A 19,528-nucleotide genomic window follows, 5' to 3' on the forward strand; every position below is an offset into this window, starting at 1 on the left:
ACAGTCACTGTGACAGCATGCACAAGACCTGATATATTCAAGCCAGAGCAGATCCAGCACTGAGTGAGGGAAGTGGACCCAGATCCCCCCTCACCCCCAACCAAGAAGCCATCTGCAGCTGATACTAGCTGGCAAAACAAGAGTCAGCTTCCTCCAATGGACTGTCACTGGGTGTATCAATCACACTGTAAAGCAGGCCCCATGGCCAGGAGTAGGTGGCCAACACAAAATGAACTCTATGGATTCTTCTGTTTGTTTGCTTTTTGGGAAGGTTTGAGGGGGAGTGTGTACTTTTGGGTTAATTTTGCTTTGTTTGGCTTTTTTTGTATGCATCTTATTGAAATTTTTGATTGTTCGTTTGATTTTCATTTTATGGGGTTTTTGTTATGTTTGTCTTTGTTTTGTTTTATAAGACAGAAAGTATATAAAACTAGATGGGTAGGGATGAGGAAAGAATCTGAGAGGTATAGGGAGAGGGGATAAAACAATCAAAATATATCGTATGAGAATTTTTCAATTAAAATATGAAAATAAAATTTAAAATGTTAAAGTACTGGTCAAATTAAGATTCAGTCAGCAAGATTACTGCACAGGCAATAGACAGTGCATGTTCAGAAGCTCATTGTATTAGTCAAGGATCTCCGAGGAACACAGCTAGCAGAATGTTACATACTGAGCCAGAGAGATAGCTCACTACACCAACGAGCCTATCACCAAGCCTTAATCCTGAGGTCCATTCACAACTCCTACCAGCAGGGGGCGAGCGCGAACAGGCAAAGCAGCACTCTTTTCTCCTTTAAAGCATACAGGCTACCTAAAGAGAACATAGCCCGTTCCGTAGAATCTTTCCCCGAAGTGATCTTTCCATAAAGTACTCTCACAGACACTTGAATTAATCCAAGTCTCACAGACACAGATCCAACCAATTTGATAACCAAAATTAGTCATCGCACACACATTACACCGATCTGCGTTGGGAGGGGGTATGCACACTTATGCCTATAGAGAGTGTATTCATGCTCGTGGATCACAGGCAGAAGTCAGAGGGAAGGACCATATGTCTTCCTCATCCCATGCATTTCCTGCCAACATCTAGGAAAAAGTATCGAGTCTCCAAAGAGCCCCCATAACTTCCTGTGGGAAATGTCATTCGAAGGTAGAGTCTGGGGGATTGGGCATGTTCTTTGCTGCTAAGGTGTGTTTGTTTTGAATACACACAGCAAGCCAGGAAATGCTTCAAACTTTTCTTAAGACAAAAGCATCCTAAGCTCATCTGGATGAACCTATCTGATGCCTGCAATGCAAAAGCCCCAACCTCCAGTAGCACTCTATAACTGTTCCTTTGTTTTATCCCACAGTAGATGCTCAACCCAGGCAGAATAACACCAGCTTCTCTAACACTGTCAAGAAGCTGGAGAAACAATACCACCAAAAAAAGATAGAAGCACCTTCCATTGAATTCGTTTCTCTCAAATATATATAATTAAGAATGAACTGATGATCATAACTACTGCGTCACTAAAAGAGCACCACGCTTAGAGATGGAGAGGTGGGTCAGTGACTAAGAGCTCACACTGCCCTTCTAGATTGTTTGATTCCCAACAATCATAAGTACCCTGTAACTCCAGTTCCCAGACATCTGACCCCTTCTTCTGACCTCTGGGCACTGCACACACGTGCACACACCCACAGACACATATGTCCACATAACTAAAAATAAAATCTTGTTTGAAAAGACTTTCACACTCCACAGTCATCTCATAATTTGGCGTGCAATGCATCTTGTTTGGCTTTTCAGAAGATTCTGTCTTCAGTTTGATAAATTTATAATGGCATAAAAAATAAACTCCTTCCACAGACAAATGTAAAAGAAAGGGTACAGCCTCTCAGCCTGGTTCCATTTCTCCTCCCTCCACACTTTATAAAGGCTTTGGTACATGATTTGGCTTTGAAGGAAAACCAAAATGATGCTTACATTTGCAGCAGCACACCAAACTTTATCGGCTAGAGAGTACACCGTAAACGATGCCTTGCTTTTTCCACTGACATAGCCCGAAGGCCATTGTTAGCTACTATACTGGGATGTTCCTGGTTCCCGTTCAGACATTCAGAAGGACATATTCCTGTTCAGAAATTCATATTCAGAAGTCAGAATGCCAAGGTGGCTTTTATTTAAGAACGTTTGAGTGCTAGACATTGTAAGACCCAGTTCCCCTCACAGGCACGACATGTTTTTGTTTCCACCAGAAGTGCCTGAGAGTAACTGTGTCCTCAGAGCAGCCTACCTGAGCATGCTTGCACTGTTAGACGGCTTAGCCACCTACTCGGTGAGAAAGAGCTGCTTGTGCCTGTATTTGGTAACTCTGCAATTAATCACTTGACCACCTATACTCTACAGCTCTAACTATACCTTTTTTGAAAAATTGCTATTCATATTTCTACTCATTTTCTACAGGTTTGGTCTAATCTTTTTCTTTTTAAAGCATCCATTCATACCTTACAGAGACCAGACTTTTATAATATTATAGGTTACAAATGGTACCAAGTTTTTCACCTCACCCTCTTACCTTAAGGATGACACTTTATGACTACTCCAAACATCCTTATTTTTTTTTTCATCTGAGTATGCATGGCACGATGTATGTGTGTACGGTGTACATGTGAGCGTATGTGCATGTACATGTGCATACCAGTTGGCACATGTGGGGTTAAAGGCCAGTTTGAGTATCAGTCACTGCTCCAGGCAGGAGCCCTGCTGCTGACACCAGGCTAGCTGGCCTCCATGCTTCCAAGGACTCTTTCTCTGTCTCCCATCTGGAAATAGGTGGGTTAGAATTAATGTTGATTTCTGTGGGTTCTGGAGATCCACACACTGGTCTTCAAGCTTATGCTCCAAGCATTTCATTCATTGAGCCAATGTCCCCAGTCCAGCCCAGCCCAACCTGTATTTTCTTCCAGTCAACTATAACAGCCATCTTCAGTATTGTGCTTGGATTTGAGTTCATGGTTTAGAATTTCCCCCATGTTATAGTCAAACTCCCTCATGGTTCTGCCTGCTTATGAGCTTTTGTTTTTGTTTTTGTTTTTGTTTTCCTACAGGTGAGTTTCTAATACACTTGGAGTTGACCAGTGTGAAAGGTAGGGAACACTGCTTTGTAAAAGTCCATCTGAGGTGGTGGGAGAGAGGACTAAGTGATTAAGTATTGTTCTCTCAGAGGACACAAGTTCAACTCCCAGCATCCTTGTCAAGCAGCTTACAACTGCCATAGCTCCAGGTCCAAGAGGATCTCAGTCTTTGGCCTCCCATACACCTATACACACACAAACAGGCGCATGTGCACACACACACACACACACACACACACACACACACACAAATTACAAATAAAAATAAAATTTTAAGTCCATTTCAGGCTGGCAGATAACAGCACTTACCATGAAATCTGATAACCTGAGTTTGATCCCCAGAACCCACGTGATAGAAAAAGATACTAGACTCTTCAAATTGTCCTCTGGCCTCCACACCCATAGTGTGGCACAGGATTGTCCACACACATTAAATAAATAAGTATGTAAAAAATGCTTATGTCTAAAACTTCCATTTTGAGCTGGAGAGATGGCTCAAAGGTTAAGAGCACTCACTGACTGCTCTTCCAGAGGGCCTGAGTTTAATTCCCAGCAACCACACGGTGGCTCACAACCATTTGTAATGGGATCTGATGCCCTCTACTGGTGTGTCTGAGACAGCTACAGAACTAATATACACAGAATAAATAAATAAATCTTTAAAACTTCCGTTTCAGGACTTGGGATATAGCTCAGTGGTAGAGCACATGCCTTGTATACATGAGGTCCTGGGTTTGCCCCTGAGAACACATACAAGAACAAAGACAAGACCCATGTAACTTAACGAAGGTTGATATCTATATATCACTGTCCTGTTATTTAACTACATTATGGAGCTCTATGCATTTATATCATTAGTCACATAACCCGTTAACAGAGGTGAAATTGAAGCATGATTTTTGAGACTTTACATTTAATCTAGGTAGTGTCTTCTCTCCTTACTTTCTTACTATTGATTTACAAATTTCTTCCTTGATTGAATTCTTATAAATGTAAAACTGCACAATTTATTAAAGGACACAGTTTGCCTTCTTGTTTCAAAACATGTTTCTAGTGCTTATCTACCTTGGTTGTAACATAATGTGACAAAATAGGAGGTCAGAGGACTTACTTTAACAAGGGTGCTTCAAAGATTGTTTAATTAAATAAAAAAAAGACTATCTCTACTTTGTAGGTTTTAAATTTGCATTTTTTTTCTTTTCTGTGTGTATGTGTGTTACAGCTGGGGTGGGGGAAGTATGCCACATTGTCTGTGAAAAGGCCAGAAGACATCCTACGGGTATCGTCTCTCTTCTTCCTCAATGTGAGTTCCAGGTATCAAAGTCAGAGCATCAGCCTTGGAAACAAGAGGCCTTCCCTTTTGGGCCATCTAAAGCCCTATGCTTGCTTTTTAACTGATGCTTAAAAAACATGAGTGAGTCTTAAAATAATATTGAGTGGCTTTTCTGCATCTATAGAAATGATTGTATTTTCTTTTTCTATTTATAGGACGAATTATGTTCGATTTATAGTGATGAATTCCCTTGAACACTTGGACTACAGTCTACCTAGTTGTGATGGGTTATGTGTTTAAATGTTGTTTGATTCTCTTTGTTAATATTCATTTATGATTTTATCCACATTTTTAATTTCTAAGTTTTGTGTGTGTGTGTGTGTGTGTGTGTGTGTGTGTGTGTGTGTGTGTTCAAGTACACTCAAAGCTAGTACATATCTGGAGGTCAGAGGACAACTTGTAAAGCCATTGTCTCCTTCCACTATGAGTTCCTGGCTGTCTTAGCTACTCACTGTTCCATTGCTGTGAAAAGACACCAAGCCCAAGGCAATTCTTAAGATAGACTGGGGGGTTGCTTACAGTTTCAGAAGTTTAGTCCATTATTGTCATGGCAGAAAGCATGGCAGACACAGGAGCAATAGCTGAGAACTACATCCTGATCCAGAGACAGAGACAGAGACAGAGAGGGGTGGGGGGAGGGAGAGAGAGAGTCTGAATTTGGCTTTTTTTGTTCTTTTTTCTTTTTTTCGGAGCTGGGGACCAAACCCAGAGCCTTGCACTTGCTAGGCAAGTGCTCTACCGCTGAGCTAAATCCCCAACCCCTTGGCATAGGTTTTTAAAACCTCAAAGTCCACTCCCTGTGACACACTTTCTCCAACAAGGCCTGTAGTGGTTTGAATAGGTTTGGTCCCATAAACTCAAGTGTTTGAATGCTTGGCCCACAGGGAGTAACTCTCTTAGAAGGTGTGCCCTTGTTAGAATAGATGTGGCTTTGTTGGAGGAAATGTGTCACTGTGGAGGTGGACTTTGAGGGCTCCTCGTGCTCGAGCTCTGTCCAGTGCTCTGCCAGTCTCTCCCGGTTGCCCTTGGATGGGAAATCTCCATTCATTCTCCAGCACCATGCCTGCCTGGACACAGCTATGCTTCCTGAAGTGATGATAATAGACTGAACCTTTGAAACTGTAAGCCAGCCCCAATTAAATGTCATCTTTGTAAGCTTTGCCTTGGTGGCAGTGTCTCTTTACAAAAATGGAAACCCTAACTAAGACAAGGCCCTTATAATCCTTTAAGTCCTTGAAAGCTAGTTCACTCCCTGAAGACTAAGTTCTAAATCTGTGAGCCTATGGGCCCACTCTTATTCAAACTACCACGTTCCACTCCCTGCCCTCTACAGGTTTATAGCCATAATATAATGCAAAGTCCAATTTCAAACATTGCCACAGTCTACCAGTCTCAACACTTTATAATTCCAAAGTTCAAAGTTTCTGTGGTAATCTCTAAACTACAATCCCCTGTAAAATCAAAAGGCAGTTTGTGTACTTCCAACATACAATGGTACAGAATGTATATTACCATTCCAAAAGAGAAGGAAAGGGACCACAGTGAAGAAATCCTGTGACAAAGCAAGACCAAAACCCAGCAGGTCACCACATTCCGCATCTTCCCCTCTGTCTTAATTAGGGCTTCTATGGCTGTGCAGAGACATCATGGACATGGCAACTCTTATAAAGAAAAACATCTAACTGGGGCTGGCTTATAGTTTGGCAGTTGAGTCCGTTATCATCATGAAGGGGATCATGGCAGCATGCAGGCAGACATGGTGCTGGAGAGGAGCTGAGAGTTCTACATCTGGATCCACAGGCAGCAGGAAGAGACTGTCACACTGGGCCTGGCTTGAGCATCTGAGACCTCAAAACCCACCCCCGCAGTGGCACACTTCTTCCAGCAGTGCCACACCTACTCCAACAGGGCACACCTCCCAATAGTGCCAGTCCCTAGGAACCTATATGGCAATTTTCATTCAAACAAGCACAATGTTCAGTGTCAGAGCGCACCGCGTATCTCAAATCTTCCAGACGTTGTTGACTGCAGTATATTTCTCTCTCTTGGGTCATTTCCCCACCATCTGCAACTTTCCTTGCCAGGTATCCAAGGACTTTGACATCTCTAATACCCTGCCGTCTACACAATTCAGACTTCATCTTCAGAGCTTCACACAATGACTTCTCTGGACCTCCACACGTCTTCCCTGACACATGTCAGGCCTCAGCAGCTTTCCTTAACCAAGGAGGAAGAGTCCACAACCCCTTTCTCATATCCAGACTCTAAAGCCAGTGGATCGCCACACAGTGGAGCTGCCGGGTTCTGCTGCTTGCTAGGCTGGAGCTCATCCTCCTCACTCAAACACGTGTGCATCAGCTTTGTTTCTGTTGTTGTTGTCGTCGTCGTCCTCATCATCGTCATCATTGTTGTCATCATTGTCATCATCGTCATCGTTGTTTATGATTTCCATCACTGTTTAAGCTTTCCTTTAACTTCTTTCACAAGTCATAACCTTAGCTGCCTGAGGGTCTTGCCGTGAGGCCACTACTCCCTTTGCTCCATTTAGCCTCCTGCTTCTTTTTTAACTTTGTATCTCTTTGAGCACCAGACTTGGCTCCAACATCCTGGTGCTCCCTTTCTCCTCAAACCCTATCTTTTGTATTTTTCCCTTGTGTAGCTTGCTCCTTTTCATTATAAATCTGCATAAATATGACCTGTAACAACCGTGACAAAGTCAATCCTGGACCATCTTGAAATCTCCTCTGCCAACAGTATTAATCCAACGTCTTCAATTTAGCTCCAGGCAGATGTTTTTAGGATGAGGGCACAAAGGAGCTACATTCTTTGCCAGCATATCTTAAGAATGGTTTCTTGGCCACTCACTTATTCCCCTCTGAAATGTCCTGAGCTGGGCCCCCACAGTTCAAATCACCCTCAGCACCGTTTTGCATGCTCCTTCTAGGAAGGCCCCATTAAGTTCCACTTTTCTCATCCATGTCCCAAAGTCTTCCACATTCCCCCAACAAACAGCAGAATCAAGCCAGTCACAGCAATTCCTTGATCCTTGGTATCAACCTCTGTCTTGGTCACTGTTCTATTTGCCTATGGGGGAGGGGGGTCTATCTTATTCAAACCACCTCATAAGAATTGAATTTGTCTTAGTTAGTGTTTTTATTGCTGTAAAAAGACACCATGAGTTACTACTAACTCTTATAAAGGAAAACATTTAGTTAGAGCTGCCTTACAGGTTCGAAAGTTTAGTCAATTTTCATTATAGTGAGATTCGTGGCCGCAGGCAGACAGGCTGCAGGCTGAAGGAGCCAAGAGTTTTATATCTGAATCAGTAGACAACAAGAAGAAAGAGTGCTACTGGGCCTGGTTTGAGTATCTGAAACTTCAAAGCCCACCCCCATTAACACATTTTCACCAATAAGGCCACACCTACTCCAACAAGGTCACACTTCCTAATAGTGACACTCCCCGTGAGCTTATGGGGACGCGTTTTCACTCAAACCACCATAGATCTCAAGTTCTCTTGCTAGGTCGCTGGTCCTTATCCATATTTTAAACTAAGATTGTTCTATACTTTTCTTATTTGGAGAACTATTTGGTGGGTTTGGGAATCAATGCTTTATATTTTAAAAATGTAATTTTTTTTCTTCTGTTCTACAATAGTTTTTTGAGCATTGCAATGATTCAGTCTTTAAAATTCTACATTCTTCTGTGAAACTGCGCTCGGTGCTTTCGAGGGCCTACTGTGAGCAATGTACAGGTCTCAGAACATTGTTAGGCCCCGCCTTTTATTAAGAACCCGCCTCTACCAAGCGATGACTCCGCCCCTTTACGCACGCGCACTTTCCGTTCGTCCAGCCAATCGTGGAAGAGATCTGCGGGCTGGACTTCCTGCTCAATCAATGTCCTAGCAGTTCAGGCTCCGCCCCCCTAGGAGCTGGGCCAGAAGATGGCGGCAGCCGCCGAGCTGAGGCTTCTGGAGAAGAGTCTGGGACTGAAGCCGGGGAATAAGTACAGCGCTCAGGGCGAACGACAGGTGAGGCGCAGTGGTAGGAAAGCGGCCGGGCGGCGAGGTGACTTGGAGCCTACGCGACCCGGCCGAGATACAAGAGTGGACTCTACTCTCCACGTGCGTGTGGGGCAGGCCGCGTGGCTGGAACTTCCAGGCAAATGTCACCATCCCCTCTGGGAGCAGAAAGCCAGTTTGTGGGGGCGTGGGCAGAGACGTGGGTTCAGATCCCTGTAAGCGGCTGTAAGCCGTGCCTGATCCTTTTCATTCAGCGACAACCTTGCGAGCCGTCGCCGGAGTGGGGCTGGTATGCGGGCCGGGGTCTCGCCTTCCGGCGGCTGGCCAGGGCAGACAGTACAGATTCCTGGATGCCGCCTGGCTGAGGGAACACGGAATAGGGCCCTGCTCATTCTGGCGACACACCGGCTTGGTTATGCATTGTGTAGAGAATTGAGGAAGTTTCCGGGTATAGGGCTGTGGATTCCTGATTTCTTAGAGTGTAGAATGAGTCGTTTTATAACGCATCATTTGCTGTAGAAAGAAAGACTGTACTAGAGGAAGAATAAGAATGGTAGTGGGAAACCCACTTTGAGTGTGCATTGGGGGTGATTCTAGGTGGCTTGTTCTTGTTTGGGTCTTAATGTTTTTTTTGCTTTGGTACAGGTTAAATGCCTAAATCGCAGCAGTATTGTGGGGGTCACACTAACTTAATGTGACACTTGGAAAGGTTAAATGACTTGTCTGCAGTAGGCTGCAAAGGCCCGCCTTCCCAGAGGTGATGTTCTCTGTCAGCCTGTTTCCTTTGCATCAGCCACTACATCCCATTTTGGCTCAGGAAAACATTGCCAAGACATGAGGAACAATCTTGCTTTCGAGACATGAGAGACAGTCACCATCGATTGAGGGCCTAATAGGACAAGCACCAGGGGAGGAATACATTGAGGAGTTAGCACAGAGGAGGTGGGATTTAAGCTTCAGTGAGAAGATGGTGTTCAAGGGATTAGACTTCAAAAGATGTAGAAAACCGGTGAATTGTTACAAAAGTTTGGGTCCAGTAAGTCACCCAGAACAGAGTAGTGCAATACAAGGTAAACCCAAGTTCAGTTTTAGACCAAAATGTGAGGACTTTGAAGTTCAGAGTTGGGTTTTAGAGTCTTGTTTAATTAAAACATTTTACAGTCCCCGTTGAAAATTTCTGGTTTTGTGAGTGTTGTTGACAAAGGACAGAGATGAAATCGCCATGTTTCATTAGTTAAAGCTAACAGCAATACACTAGCAGTTAAGATATGCACAGCGAAATTACCAGTAATAACTACAAGGAGCAGTCCAAGGACCCCGCTGTAGGAGGGGATCCATTAAATTATGGTATGTCAAAACAGGAGGAAATTATGTGCCCACCCATTAGAAGTGGCTCACATCTGGACTTGGGAAGCTGAGAAAGGTGGATCAGCAAGAGTTCTAGGCCAGCCTGGGCTACAGAGTAAGAGCCCTCTCACCCTACCCCGAAGTGATTACTTAGAAGACTATGGAACCCCAAAATTGTTGTGAAAATGTTTCCAGTAATTAAACCTACACTAAGAATTGTACACTAAGAATTGTATGTGTTAGATTATATACATCTTTATATAACATTTCAGAGTTAACAAATGGTTGAGAATTGCCGTGTGGGTACTGAGAATCGAACCCAGGTCCTCTAGAAAAGCAGCTAGTGCTTGTAACCTCCCATCCATCTCTTTACTCCCCATACTTGGTTGGGTAGTTTGGTTTTTGTTTTGGTGGTGCTAGGTTTGTTTTTGTTTTTGAGACAGGGTTCGCTAGCTCTGACTGTCCTGACCACTGTGTAGTTCAGTCCTTGTTTTGAGTGACCTGAGTGAGTGGCTGCATGAAGAGGTGATAAACATTACTTCCAGCTGGAAACATCTGGTTGCTGATACAAGTGTCTCAGACTGGCTCCTCCCCTGCTGTGGTAGTTTTAGAGACGCATTAAGAGTGTTATTACAAGGTACAAGCCAGGTGCTGGGCCACAGCTACAAAGAGTCTCCTCAAACCTCTGCAGACTTTGCTTAACTAAGAAGTAAATTTTTATACCGTAAGGGATGTGGCTCAGTGCAAGGCCAGGATTCTCTCCCCATAATAAAGTATTGTGGTTTCTTGTTTTCCTCATTGTATATTTGGCAGTTGTGAATTACTTTGTAATATTTGGCCAGTTTTTGTGGTGTTACTGCCAGTTCTGTCACCCAGCATGCTGTTAAATTATAGACCCTATGACTACTGATGTCCTAGCGTTCACCGTATACAATTTAGTATCCTAAGGGGATTTTAGTGCTTACTTCCAGTTTACAGTCATGATGGTCTCTGTTTTTAGTTGTTTCCTTAAGAATTTCTTTCCTTTTTAAGGTTCCAGTCCTACAAACAAACAATGGCCCCAGTCTAATGGGATTGAGCACCATTGCGACCCATCTGGTCAAGGAGGCCAACAAGGAGCACTTGCTGGGGAGCACTGCAGAAGAAAAGGCACTAGTTCAGCAGTGGTTAGAGTTCAGGATCACTCGAGTAGATGGACACTCCAGTAAAGAAGACACCCAGACTCTGCTGAAGGTATCGTCACTGTCTCTGTAGGCTGCACGGCAGGAACCAGGGAGCAGAAGACCTTCCCTCGGGATCTTCATTTGGTGGCCTTCTTCCCCATTTCCCAAAGCGTTTAAAATATATACATATTTGTACATATATACTATATGTGTGTGTGTATATATATATGTATATATATATATATATAGTGTATATGTACATATCAAAAACCAATAAATAATTTGAGATCTTTTATATTAGGAAAAATTTAACGAAAGCATTATTTTGCACAGTTCGTGTGCATGTGTATACACACGCAGGAGGTCAGGGGCCAGCCTCAGGGGTCTCTACTTTTTCACTGCTCGGTTGAGACTGGTTCTTTACTAAAACCAGAGCTCACTGATAGCCAGAGAGGTTGGCCAGTGAGCTCTGGGAATGCACCTTAGTCTGCATCCTCAGCACTGGGGTTACAAGCATACACCACTGTGCCCAGCTCTTTTGTGGATACTGGGATCTCACCTCAGATCCTCATGCCTATGTGCAGGTACTTACCTACCAGGCCATCTCCCCAGCATGGTTTATACAATGTAAGAACAAAACCATTGCCCTCTGGCATGGCCAAAGATGGCGCTTAGAAGGTTTTTTCTCTTAGAGACATCTTATTTGTGATTTTTGAATGAATCTTTGTTATTATCAATTTTTTGTTTGTTTCCAAGAGGGTCTCCTCCCATCTCCCCACCTCCACTCCCCCACCCCCAGTCTTCCTGCCTTATCCTTGTCCCAAATTCTGGGATTACTTATGTGAGCCACCACACCCAACTTAAAGATTGGGTTTATGAAATTAAGTCTCAGTATCTGTAGATGTTTGAAGTCACCGACCACAGCAGGTTCAGTGTCACTGTTTCTAAATCAAAGCACTTTCCTTCTAGGATCTCAACTCCTATCTGGAAGACAAAGTCTACCTTGCAGGACATAACACTACCCTGGCGGACATCCTCCTGTACTACGGGCTCCACCGCTTTATAGTGAGTATTTAGGCGCTGTTGGGCTCTTTATCTGCAGTACTTAGAATCAGTTTTATATAATGTTGTGGGCTTTAATCATACTTATATCTCAGCATATAAAAAAGTAGAAGTTATTTTAAAACAAGGCACTGTAGGCAACACTTGCCAGAGTCTGTTTGCAGAGTTTCACGTTCCCCCTACCCTCTTTCTCTGTGTGTGTATGTCTGTCTGCCTCTTAAGTCACCTGTCTTCCTCTGCTGTTCTCTTACGTAGCCTCTTTCCCGTGCTGTTCTCTGGAGAGTTGGTGTATCCTGTCTCTGACTCATTCTGTCAAGTCTTCCTCTGATTCATCATTTTGTCTGCACCTCAGTTAGAGGTCACTTTCAACATGGCTGCTTTCTTCTACAAACCATTGTTTTGGATACTGTGTATTAAAGGCATGTTTGTATTCTAACCAGAGGGATTAAAAGTGTGCCATTTCAGCCAGATCATAAACCCAGAAGGTGTTTAGATGTGATCCCTTGCTTTAGCAGCCATTTTGCTGAATTAAAATTCCTCTACAAGAAAGGAATTTTCTAGTCTCTTACCTCATCGCCCTTCCATGCCAGTCCTTTCTGGGTCATCTCCCAAACTCTGTGGGTCTCTTTCTCTCTCTCTCTCTCTCTCTCTCTCTCTCTCTCTCTCTCTCTCTCTCATCTCTCATTCCTTTAAGTACTTGGCTAGTCTCTACATTTTTCAAATACATGTCGTCCAAGTTTTATTACAAGTAGACACTCCGTATTTTCTTCTCGTGGTTCTTTATTATGTACAAGTGCCAGCGCCTTGCTCCTTGCACTATTCCCAGGTGAGCACTGTTCGCTAAGTTATAAGTCGTATCTTATAACTAAGTGGGAGGCTCAAGTCCTAAGCTCAGTCAGTGTGTCATGCCTTAGTGTCTCTCGGCCCACTCCTCACACCACCACCTCCTCCTTCCACTGTGAAAGAAGACCCGTAACATTTTTCTGTATTCTCCGCTTTGTGTGTAGAAAAGCCCTTTATAAGCCATAAGCTCCCAGAGTAAGAAGCAGTGCCACTAGATTCTGCCCTCTGCGTAGCAGGTTCCATATTACCAAACTGAGGCAACCACAGAGCAGAGATTCTAGAACAATTCACATCTGCACGGAACACACGCAGACCTCCCCTGCCCTTCCCTCCACTGAGCGTAACATGCACCTGCATGGCACTGGGTAGCCAGCCTCCTGCAGACATGTGGAGTTGTTACCTTAAGCCATGCTTCCCAGTTTGGATTTGCCTGATTTTATTAAGTTATTCCTCGAGTTGGGTGTGGTGACATACACCTATAGTCCCAGAGCTTGGAAGGCACAACATTTGCCACAAGTTCAAGGCTAGCCAAAACTAGATAATGAGATATGGACAAAGGAGGCTTTTTTTTTTCCCTCAAGAGGATGCAGTCAGGTTTTTATAACACCAAATATATGCAACATGGAGTGGCCTAGTTGATCAGCTTAGCACAGCACTCCCTATTTTACACATAGAACTGTCCAGAGCCTCCTGTGCACGCCCACTATTCTGTATTTGAGAGTCATAAAAGTAGTATAAACCTTAATTTTCAAGGAACTACTAATCTCATTGGATAGACTGTTTTACATAAAAATAATAAATTAGAGAAATAGAACCAAGTACTGGTTTCTACTCAGAATATAATTTAATTACTTAAAGGGTCAGGTAATACAGGAAAAAGACTTATGACACTTGTGAACAGAGTACGATTGTCCTTAATTAGCTAAAGAATTTGTCACTGCTATATTTCTATATCAGCTGTCAGTATTTCTAACATAGAATGGCCATATCATTCATTCCTCACCAAACAGCAGCATGCCTGCTGTGGAGGAAAACTTCCCATCGCTCTGCTAGTACAGTGAAATGTAGTGGGTGAGCGGTCCTGAGCTTCAGGGACATGGGACTTTACACAAAGCCAAGAAATGGGGAAGTGGGCGTCTTATTACTTAGTCCCTGCCTGGTTTATCCAGGTGCAAGCTTTGGGATTAGCAGGATTCAGTATCCTGTACCATGTGCATTCCTGTTGCGGCTGCAGTACTGTAGTTTTGGTTGTGTTCTTCGGTATAGTTAGAGTGTGTTGTTTACATGCGAAGAAGGCTTCCTTGGAGCTGAGACGTCCATCACAGCCGCCTCTTTTATCTCATTCTAGGTTTAGTCTGCCTTAGCCTTTTGAACTTAGAATGGTGACATGACACAACTTCCCTCATTTCAGAGGAGAAAAGCTTCCAAGGAAAAGAGGGTTTGCTGCTCAGGTGTCTAAGCATCCCCTGGAGGCAGACACACCCACCACCTTTAAGCTTGGGCAGCCTGACTTGACTGGACAAGGCTGCGGCTGGGATATTTTGGTGTTACTTAATATTGAAAGCTTGATGCTGGGAGAAATGTGAGGTGGCTCTCAGTAAGCCAGTGATTGTCTGCAGGGCTCTAGGACTGGCTTCTTGTCATTAAGAAGGAGGATTTCTCCTAATCCAAACCCAAGGTGACAGTAAGTGTACGGAACTCTTAGGTGTTTGTGTTCTCTCTGCTGGCTCAATGCAGATCAGAGAGAACCTGTACAACATTCTCTGCCGGAGCAGGCAGGACAGTCATAATTCTATAGTGCGAAATACTCGGCTCCGGCTGCACTTGCTTAACTGAGTCAGGCAGCTTGGAAGACCGTGGCTTTCAGGATACTGTTTCCCCTGGTTCTGAGTATTAAAGTCAGGGTTTTCTTAGCCATTACCCCTTTATACCTACTTACATTTTCTACTCAGGAGTATGTGCATTCTATACATGTAGTGACTGTTGTGATTAAAATTGTTATAGTTTTTTGGGTGTGTTTTTGTTTTTGTTTGTTTTTCTGTGTAGTCCTGGCTGTCCTATAGAACTTGTTCTGCAGACAGGATGGCCTTGAACCCAGAGACCTGCCTGCTTCCTGCCCCAAGTGCTGGAATCAAAGGCATGCACACCATCCCTTAGCTTATGTTTATCATTTTCAAAGCAACATTGGATAGAATAGTTCCTAAATTTCTTTGTTGGTTTGAGTTTGTACAAGTCAAAGTGCGAATCTTCTCCCAACTGAAGAACAGGCAGGGTATCCACAGGCAGAAAAGCCTTCTTAAGGAGTAGACCTCCTAAACTGAAACCTTCCAAGTGACAGGGTTGTAGCATGGTGTTAAGTGACATTGTTGTTGACTGGATCTGAATAGACACAGGCATGAGAAAAGTGACTGCCAGGTAGTAGGTTTGTGTACAGAGACGTGAGGTCTGGCTTAGCCACCTGCTTGTGTCTGTCAGCTTTTCCACCTTCGCTCACTTTAGCAGTGTACTAATGCTCACCAGTCCTGCATTCCTTCTGATGTTGTTAAATCCTTGTTGTGTGATCAGCACAGGAACCTTTGAGTCATGAAGTCACCCTTAGCTTGTTCCTGTTGGAAGCCCAGAGTTACAGCTATGGCTGGGAAATTCTGAGATCAGGTCTACAGTGCTCATTACTGTTTGTGTTGATTCCAATACTAGCACTATGACTGCTTTCCACTGAGTCCAGGGAGACTGGACCTTGAGAGTGTTAGAATCCTTTTTAATGCTGTGGCCGGCCAGCAAGATTGTTTGAGCGGAAATGCATTTGGTCTGAGCCTGCAGCACCAGTGGAACATGGGGGTCTTTGAAAAGGAGAAGAAGGGCAAGAGAGATGGCTATGAAACAGCCCCAGTCACTGGCCATCCCAACTGTTCTTAGACGGCCTAGTGCCAGTGGAAGGATGAAGCCAGCACTAGTGCCAGGCAGCAGAGAGTGAACTGGAGTGTTTCCCACACGCCTTAGTGGAAAGTAAGCAAGTCAGAATGTTATCTGTTTGGCTTTCAGGTTTTAAGTTTAAGTACTGAGTTCCAACATAAACAAAAGTGAGTAAGTAGGAGAACGAGCCGGCACCACCAGACAGACACTGGTGTCTAGACCATGAGAAGCAGGAAGCAGCACTAGTGTTGTCTTCCTCCTTGGAAAAAAAGGTAAAATAAAATAACAGAGAGGATGCTGGAAAGCCAGTGATAATGAAACAGCCATTCTGACAGCATCACGTCAGAATCATTTTTGAAAATAGTTTGGTAAAGAGAAATTTCTCTGACTTAGTTTGTTGATAGTAACTTTATGTGCACAGTGTTTACACTAAATAAATAAATAGGTAATATGCATGTTCAGTCATCATTTTCTTAGACTCAGGCCTAACCTGTCGGAGGACATTAGCTTAAGACAACTGAGAATACTGTGCAATAGACTACTGTCCAGAAACTGTTGGATCATTTTGGGAAACATGAGGAAATTTAGAAGCCATTAGAATAAAAATCATTTTATCCTTAGGTTGGACTGTAGTCCTTGGAGACTGTAGGTTGGAGGATATTTATTTTGGTTTATGCCCTCAGTTGTTCTTTTAAATAATAGGCCTGCTAGCCACAAACACCAGTTCTGTGTGTCAGCAAGTACTTCACAGTAGAGATCTGAAACAGACATGCTGCTTCTTACCTGGTCCAGAATCTCAGTGTGCAGGCCGAGGACAAATGATTATTCCTGCCTTAGTGTTTGGAAATGTGGTGCTCTGTATTTTAGTTCATCCTGAAAAATAACTCCAGGGAAATCGCTGTCGAGTGTTGTTGTAATGAAATAGTTCTAAAATCCTAAGGTCATTGTTCTTTGATTTTACAGTCAGATCTGGGAAGGGAACCCAGGACTGGCTAGACAGGAGGGCAGCCACTGAGCTACACCCCACCCCTAAGCGCTTATAAAACCTTGCATTTAGGGGGCTTAGAGGCAACTCGGTGCAAAGTGCTTTCCTGCCGTGTCAACCCCATGTTCAGTCTACACCAACCCTACAGCAGCGAAAAGAACAAACAAAACCCAGTCTTCTCTCGAGGTCTGTGGTGATATCTATTAACAGAGTAAAAAAAATCAATCTACCAAGTATTTTCTGAGTGCAAACTAAGTCCCACAAGTGACTGCCCCATCTCCGTGTGAATGTGTAAGATGCTTCTTTTATTTCAGACCTAAGAGTCAGGACTGTGTGAACCTCAATTCCCGTATAATGAAAGTGAGTCTTACACGAAAAAGACTTTCTTGCTCAGTCTTCTGGAGTGATACTTAGGGAATATAACCTCCATGTGACGAATTTGCCCCGATGGTGTGGGCAAGTGATAGGTCTCTCTGACCTACTTCCCAGGTGCGGGGCTGTGGTGCGAGAAGTTCACATGCGCAGGTAACAGACAGAGCGATGAGTGCGAGAAGTTCACATGCGCAGGTAACAGACAGAGCGATGAGACTGGGCAGCTTAAGTCAGCTGAGTGACAAATACGATGTGTGCTCCTTTATCGTCGGTGTTTCGTTCTGAAAGTTAGTGCACGCTAGTTGACCGTCACTTGCTGGGTCCTGTGACTTGGCGGGTGTGGCCTACAGGCACACCTACCCACAGCCCTCACTCAAGTGACAGTAAGCTTGCAGACCTCCTTGGGTGTGGGCCTGTGGGTCCCAAGCTGGCTGTGTTTCTATTTTCTTTGTGTTATAGAGACTGAGTGCCCTTTCAACGAATGTTTAATTAGCCACAGGTGAAGGGTCTAAACCACCCACACGGGAGATGACGGTTTCCAGTTAATTCCCTGCCTGGCTTCCGCTTTACTGAACAACTTAATCCTAAACTTTGCCTTAGAGAAAATCTTGAGTCACCACCTTCTTTGGAATCTGATCCCAGGAGAATGCTAGGTGCCTCTCTTTGCATCCGAGACACTAAGTGCTGTGAATCTCTGCTGTGCCCTCAGTGAGGGGTGTCGTGGATTTAGTCATCTGACTTGTCTAAGTCACTGTCACTAGGCAGAGCCTTTTCTTCTATTAAACTGTAAGCACTTAAAACTAAGCAGGTCACTTTGAGGGCTGTGTTTCTCTCTGAATTTGAGAAGTAGCAATTGTCTGTTTCTCCTCTCTTTGTCTCTCTCTTTCTCTGTATACATAGTTTTTCATTTTTTATTAACAATGTCCCCTTGTTAAGTATGTTAGATGTCAAAAACTCTTCATTTTGGAGGTTTACTAAGAAGCCAGAGAATGAATCATATTTTAGTTTTTTGAAAACTCTATCTCTCACTTTCTTTTTTCAGTAAAGTGAAAACCCCTTTGGGCCTTTGAATTGTATATTAATGTCAATTTTTATATTTGTGGAAAGCTTGATATTTTCTTAGAAAGCACATCTGGTTCTGAGCTGCGCACTAAAATATTACGCAAATATATTGCTATCACAACTGTCTGCAGCTTTCACTTTAGTATAAATATGTTGGCTTTGAAGACGGGGATTAGGTGTTTTTAATTTCTGTCAGTCACCTCCTAGTGCTGACAGCTCTGCTCATGTACAGTGGATATTACATGTTGTGTTTTTAATCTCTACTTAGGTTGACCTGACAGTTCAAGAAAAGGAGAAATATCTCAATGTGTCTCGCTGGTTTTGCCACATTCAACATTACCCAGACATCAGGCAGCATCTGTCTAGTGTTGTCTTCATCAAGAACAGACTCTATGCCAACTCCCACTAGGAGCCCCCAGCAGCAGGATAGAAGTGAAGGGGAAAGTGTGTTCTGGACCATGGTACTAATGTGAACTGATATGACGTCATTGTCCCTTGTGAAAGTGTAAGCTCAAGTCTGAGTGTTTTACTTGTCCCTTAGTTGAGGCTTTGTAATTTTTAATGTAAAAGTTCAGCTGTTATCCAAGCAAATCACGATCAAATTACAAATCTCGCTTTTTATGAGCGAAGTTGATTTTAATAACAGTTGCAAATCAATGGCTCAACTTTAAAAAAACATTGCTGTTGGTGTCACATCTGGCTGTTCACTTTTTCATGTTTTTAAAATTCATTTTTCTCTTAGGTATTTATTGTAGTTTATTTACTAGAACCTACGACAAATTATGTTGAGCAATCAGAAAGGGAAGATAGATATATTTGTTCTCAAAATATTTATGTGAACTAGTAAATGTGGTTTTAAAAATCACCTTTTGTTATCTTTCCTGTAGTCAGTGTTTACTGAGCCCCCCACTGCTAGGGAATTAAATGTGTTTGTTCCTCTTACGCCAATGCCTCCTTTCTCTTGTTGGGAGTGATGCAGTGACCTAAGAAATGAGGCTTCACCGTCTCATCTCAACCAAAAGCCAGCGAGCACGGAGTCTGCCATTGCAGCGTCAAGAGGAGCGGGGCCCTGTTAACCACAGCTCTGCTCGTGCTATAATTCTCACCGCTTTAATACCAAGAGATTATTGACAGTTAAAGAGCTCACCTTTCCAAATGAGAGGGCGACTCAGACATGCCTTGGTGAGGTCATGGTAAGGTCAGGGTGGCTGAGTGAGAAGGACCCCAGATTCAAGGCCAGCCTAGACACGAGGAAACCTGGACTTAAAACAATGAAGGGCCAGGGTGTAACTCAGTGATAG

At 43.5% G+C, this 19,528-nt stretch overlaps 1 protein-coding gene across 1 annotated transcript; it reads left to right on the forward strand.

Moving 5' to 3' along the window:
- Nucleotides 1–8,384: 8,384 nt before the first annotated feature.
- On the forward strand, nucleotides 8,385–19,091 carry Eef1e1 (eukaryotic translation elongation factor 1 epsilon 1). The gene is made up of 4 exons (NM_001106106.1): nucleotides 8,385–8,489; nucleotides 10,860–11,060; nucleotides 11,960–12,055; nucleotides 18,496–19,091. The coding sequence occupies exons 1-4, from the start codon at nucleotides 8,403–8,405 to the stop codon at nucleotides 18,634–18,636; spliced, it is 525 nt and encodes a 174-aa protein (NP_001099576.1). The 5' UTR covers nucleotides 8,385–8,402; the 3' UTR covers nucleotides 18,637–19,091.
- Nucleotides 19,092–19,528: the final 437 nt, after the last annotated feature.

The sequence above is a fragment of the Rattus norvegicus genome, chromosome 17, assembly GCF_036323735.1.
Source record: "Rattus norvegicus strain BN/NHsdMcwi chromosome 17, GRCr8, whole genome shotgun sequence".
Lineage (NCBI taxonomy): Eukaryota > Metazoa > Chordata > Mammalia > Rodentia > Muridae > Rattus > Rattus norvegicus.

What these genes read in the sequence shown, in the direction of transcription:
- Eef1e1 (NM_001106106.1), top strand. Translation starts at nt 8,403, where the DNA reads ATGGCGGCAGCCGCCGAGCTGAGGCTTCTGGAGAAGAGTCTGGGACTG. An exon ending in GCGCTCAGGGCGAACGACAG is followed by an intron (nt 8,490 to 10,859) that starts GTGAGGCGCAGT and finishes TTCCTTTTTAAG; the next exon opens with GTTCCAGTCCTACAAACAAA. An exon ending in ACGGGCTCCACCGCTTTATA is followed by an intron (nt 12,056 to 18,495) that starts GTGAGTATTTAG and finishes ATCTCTACTTAG; the next exon opens with GTTGACCTGACAGTTCAAGA.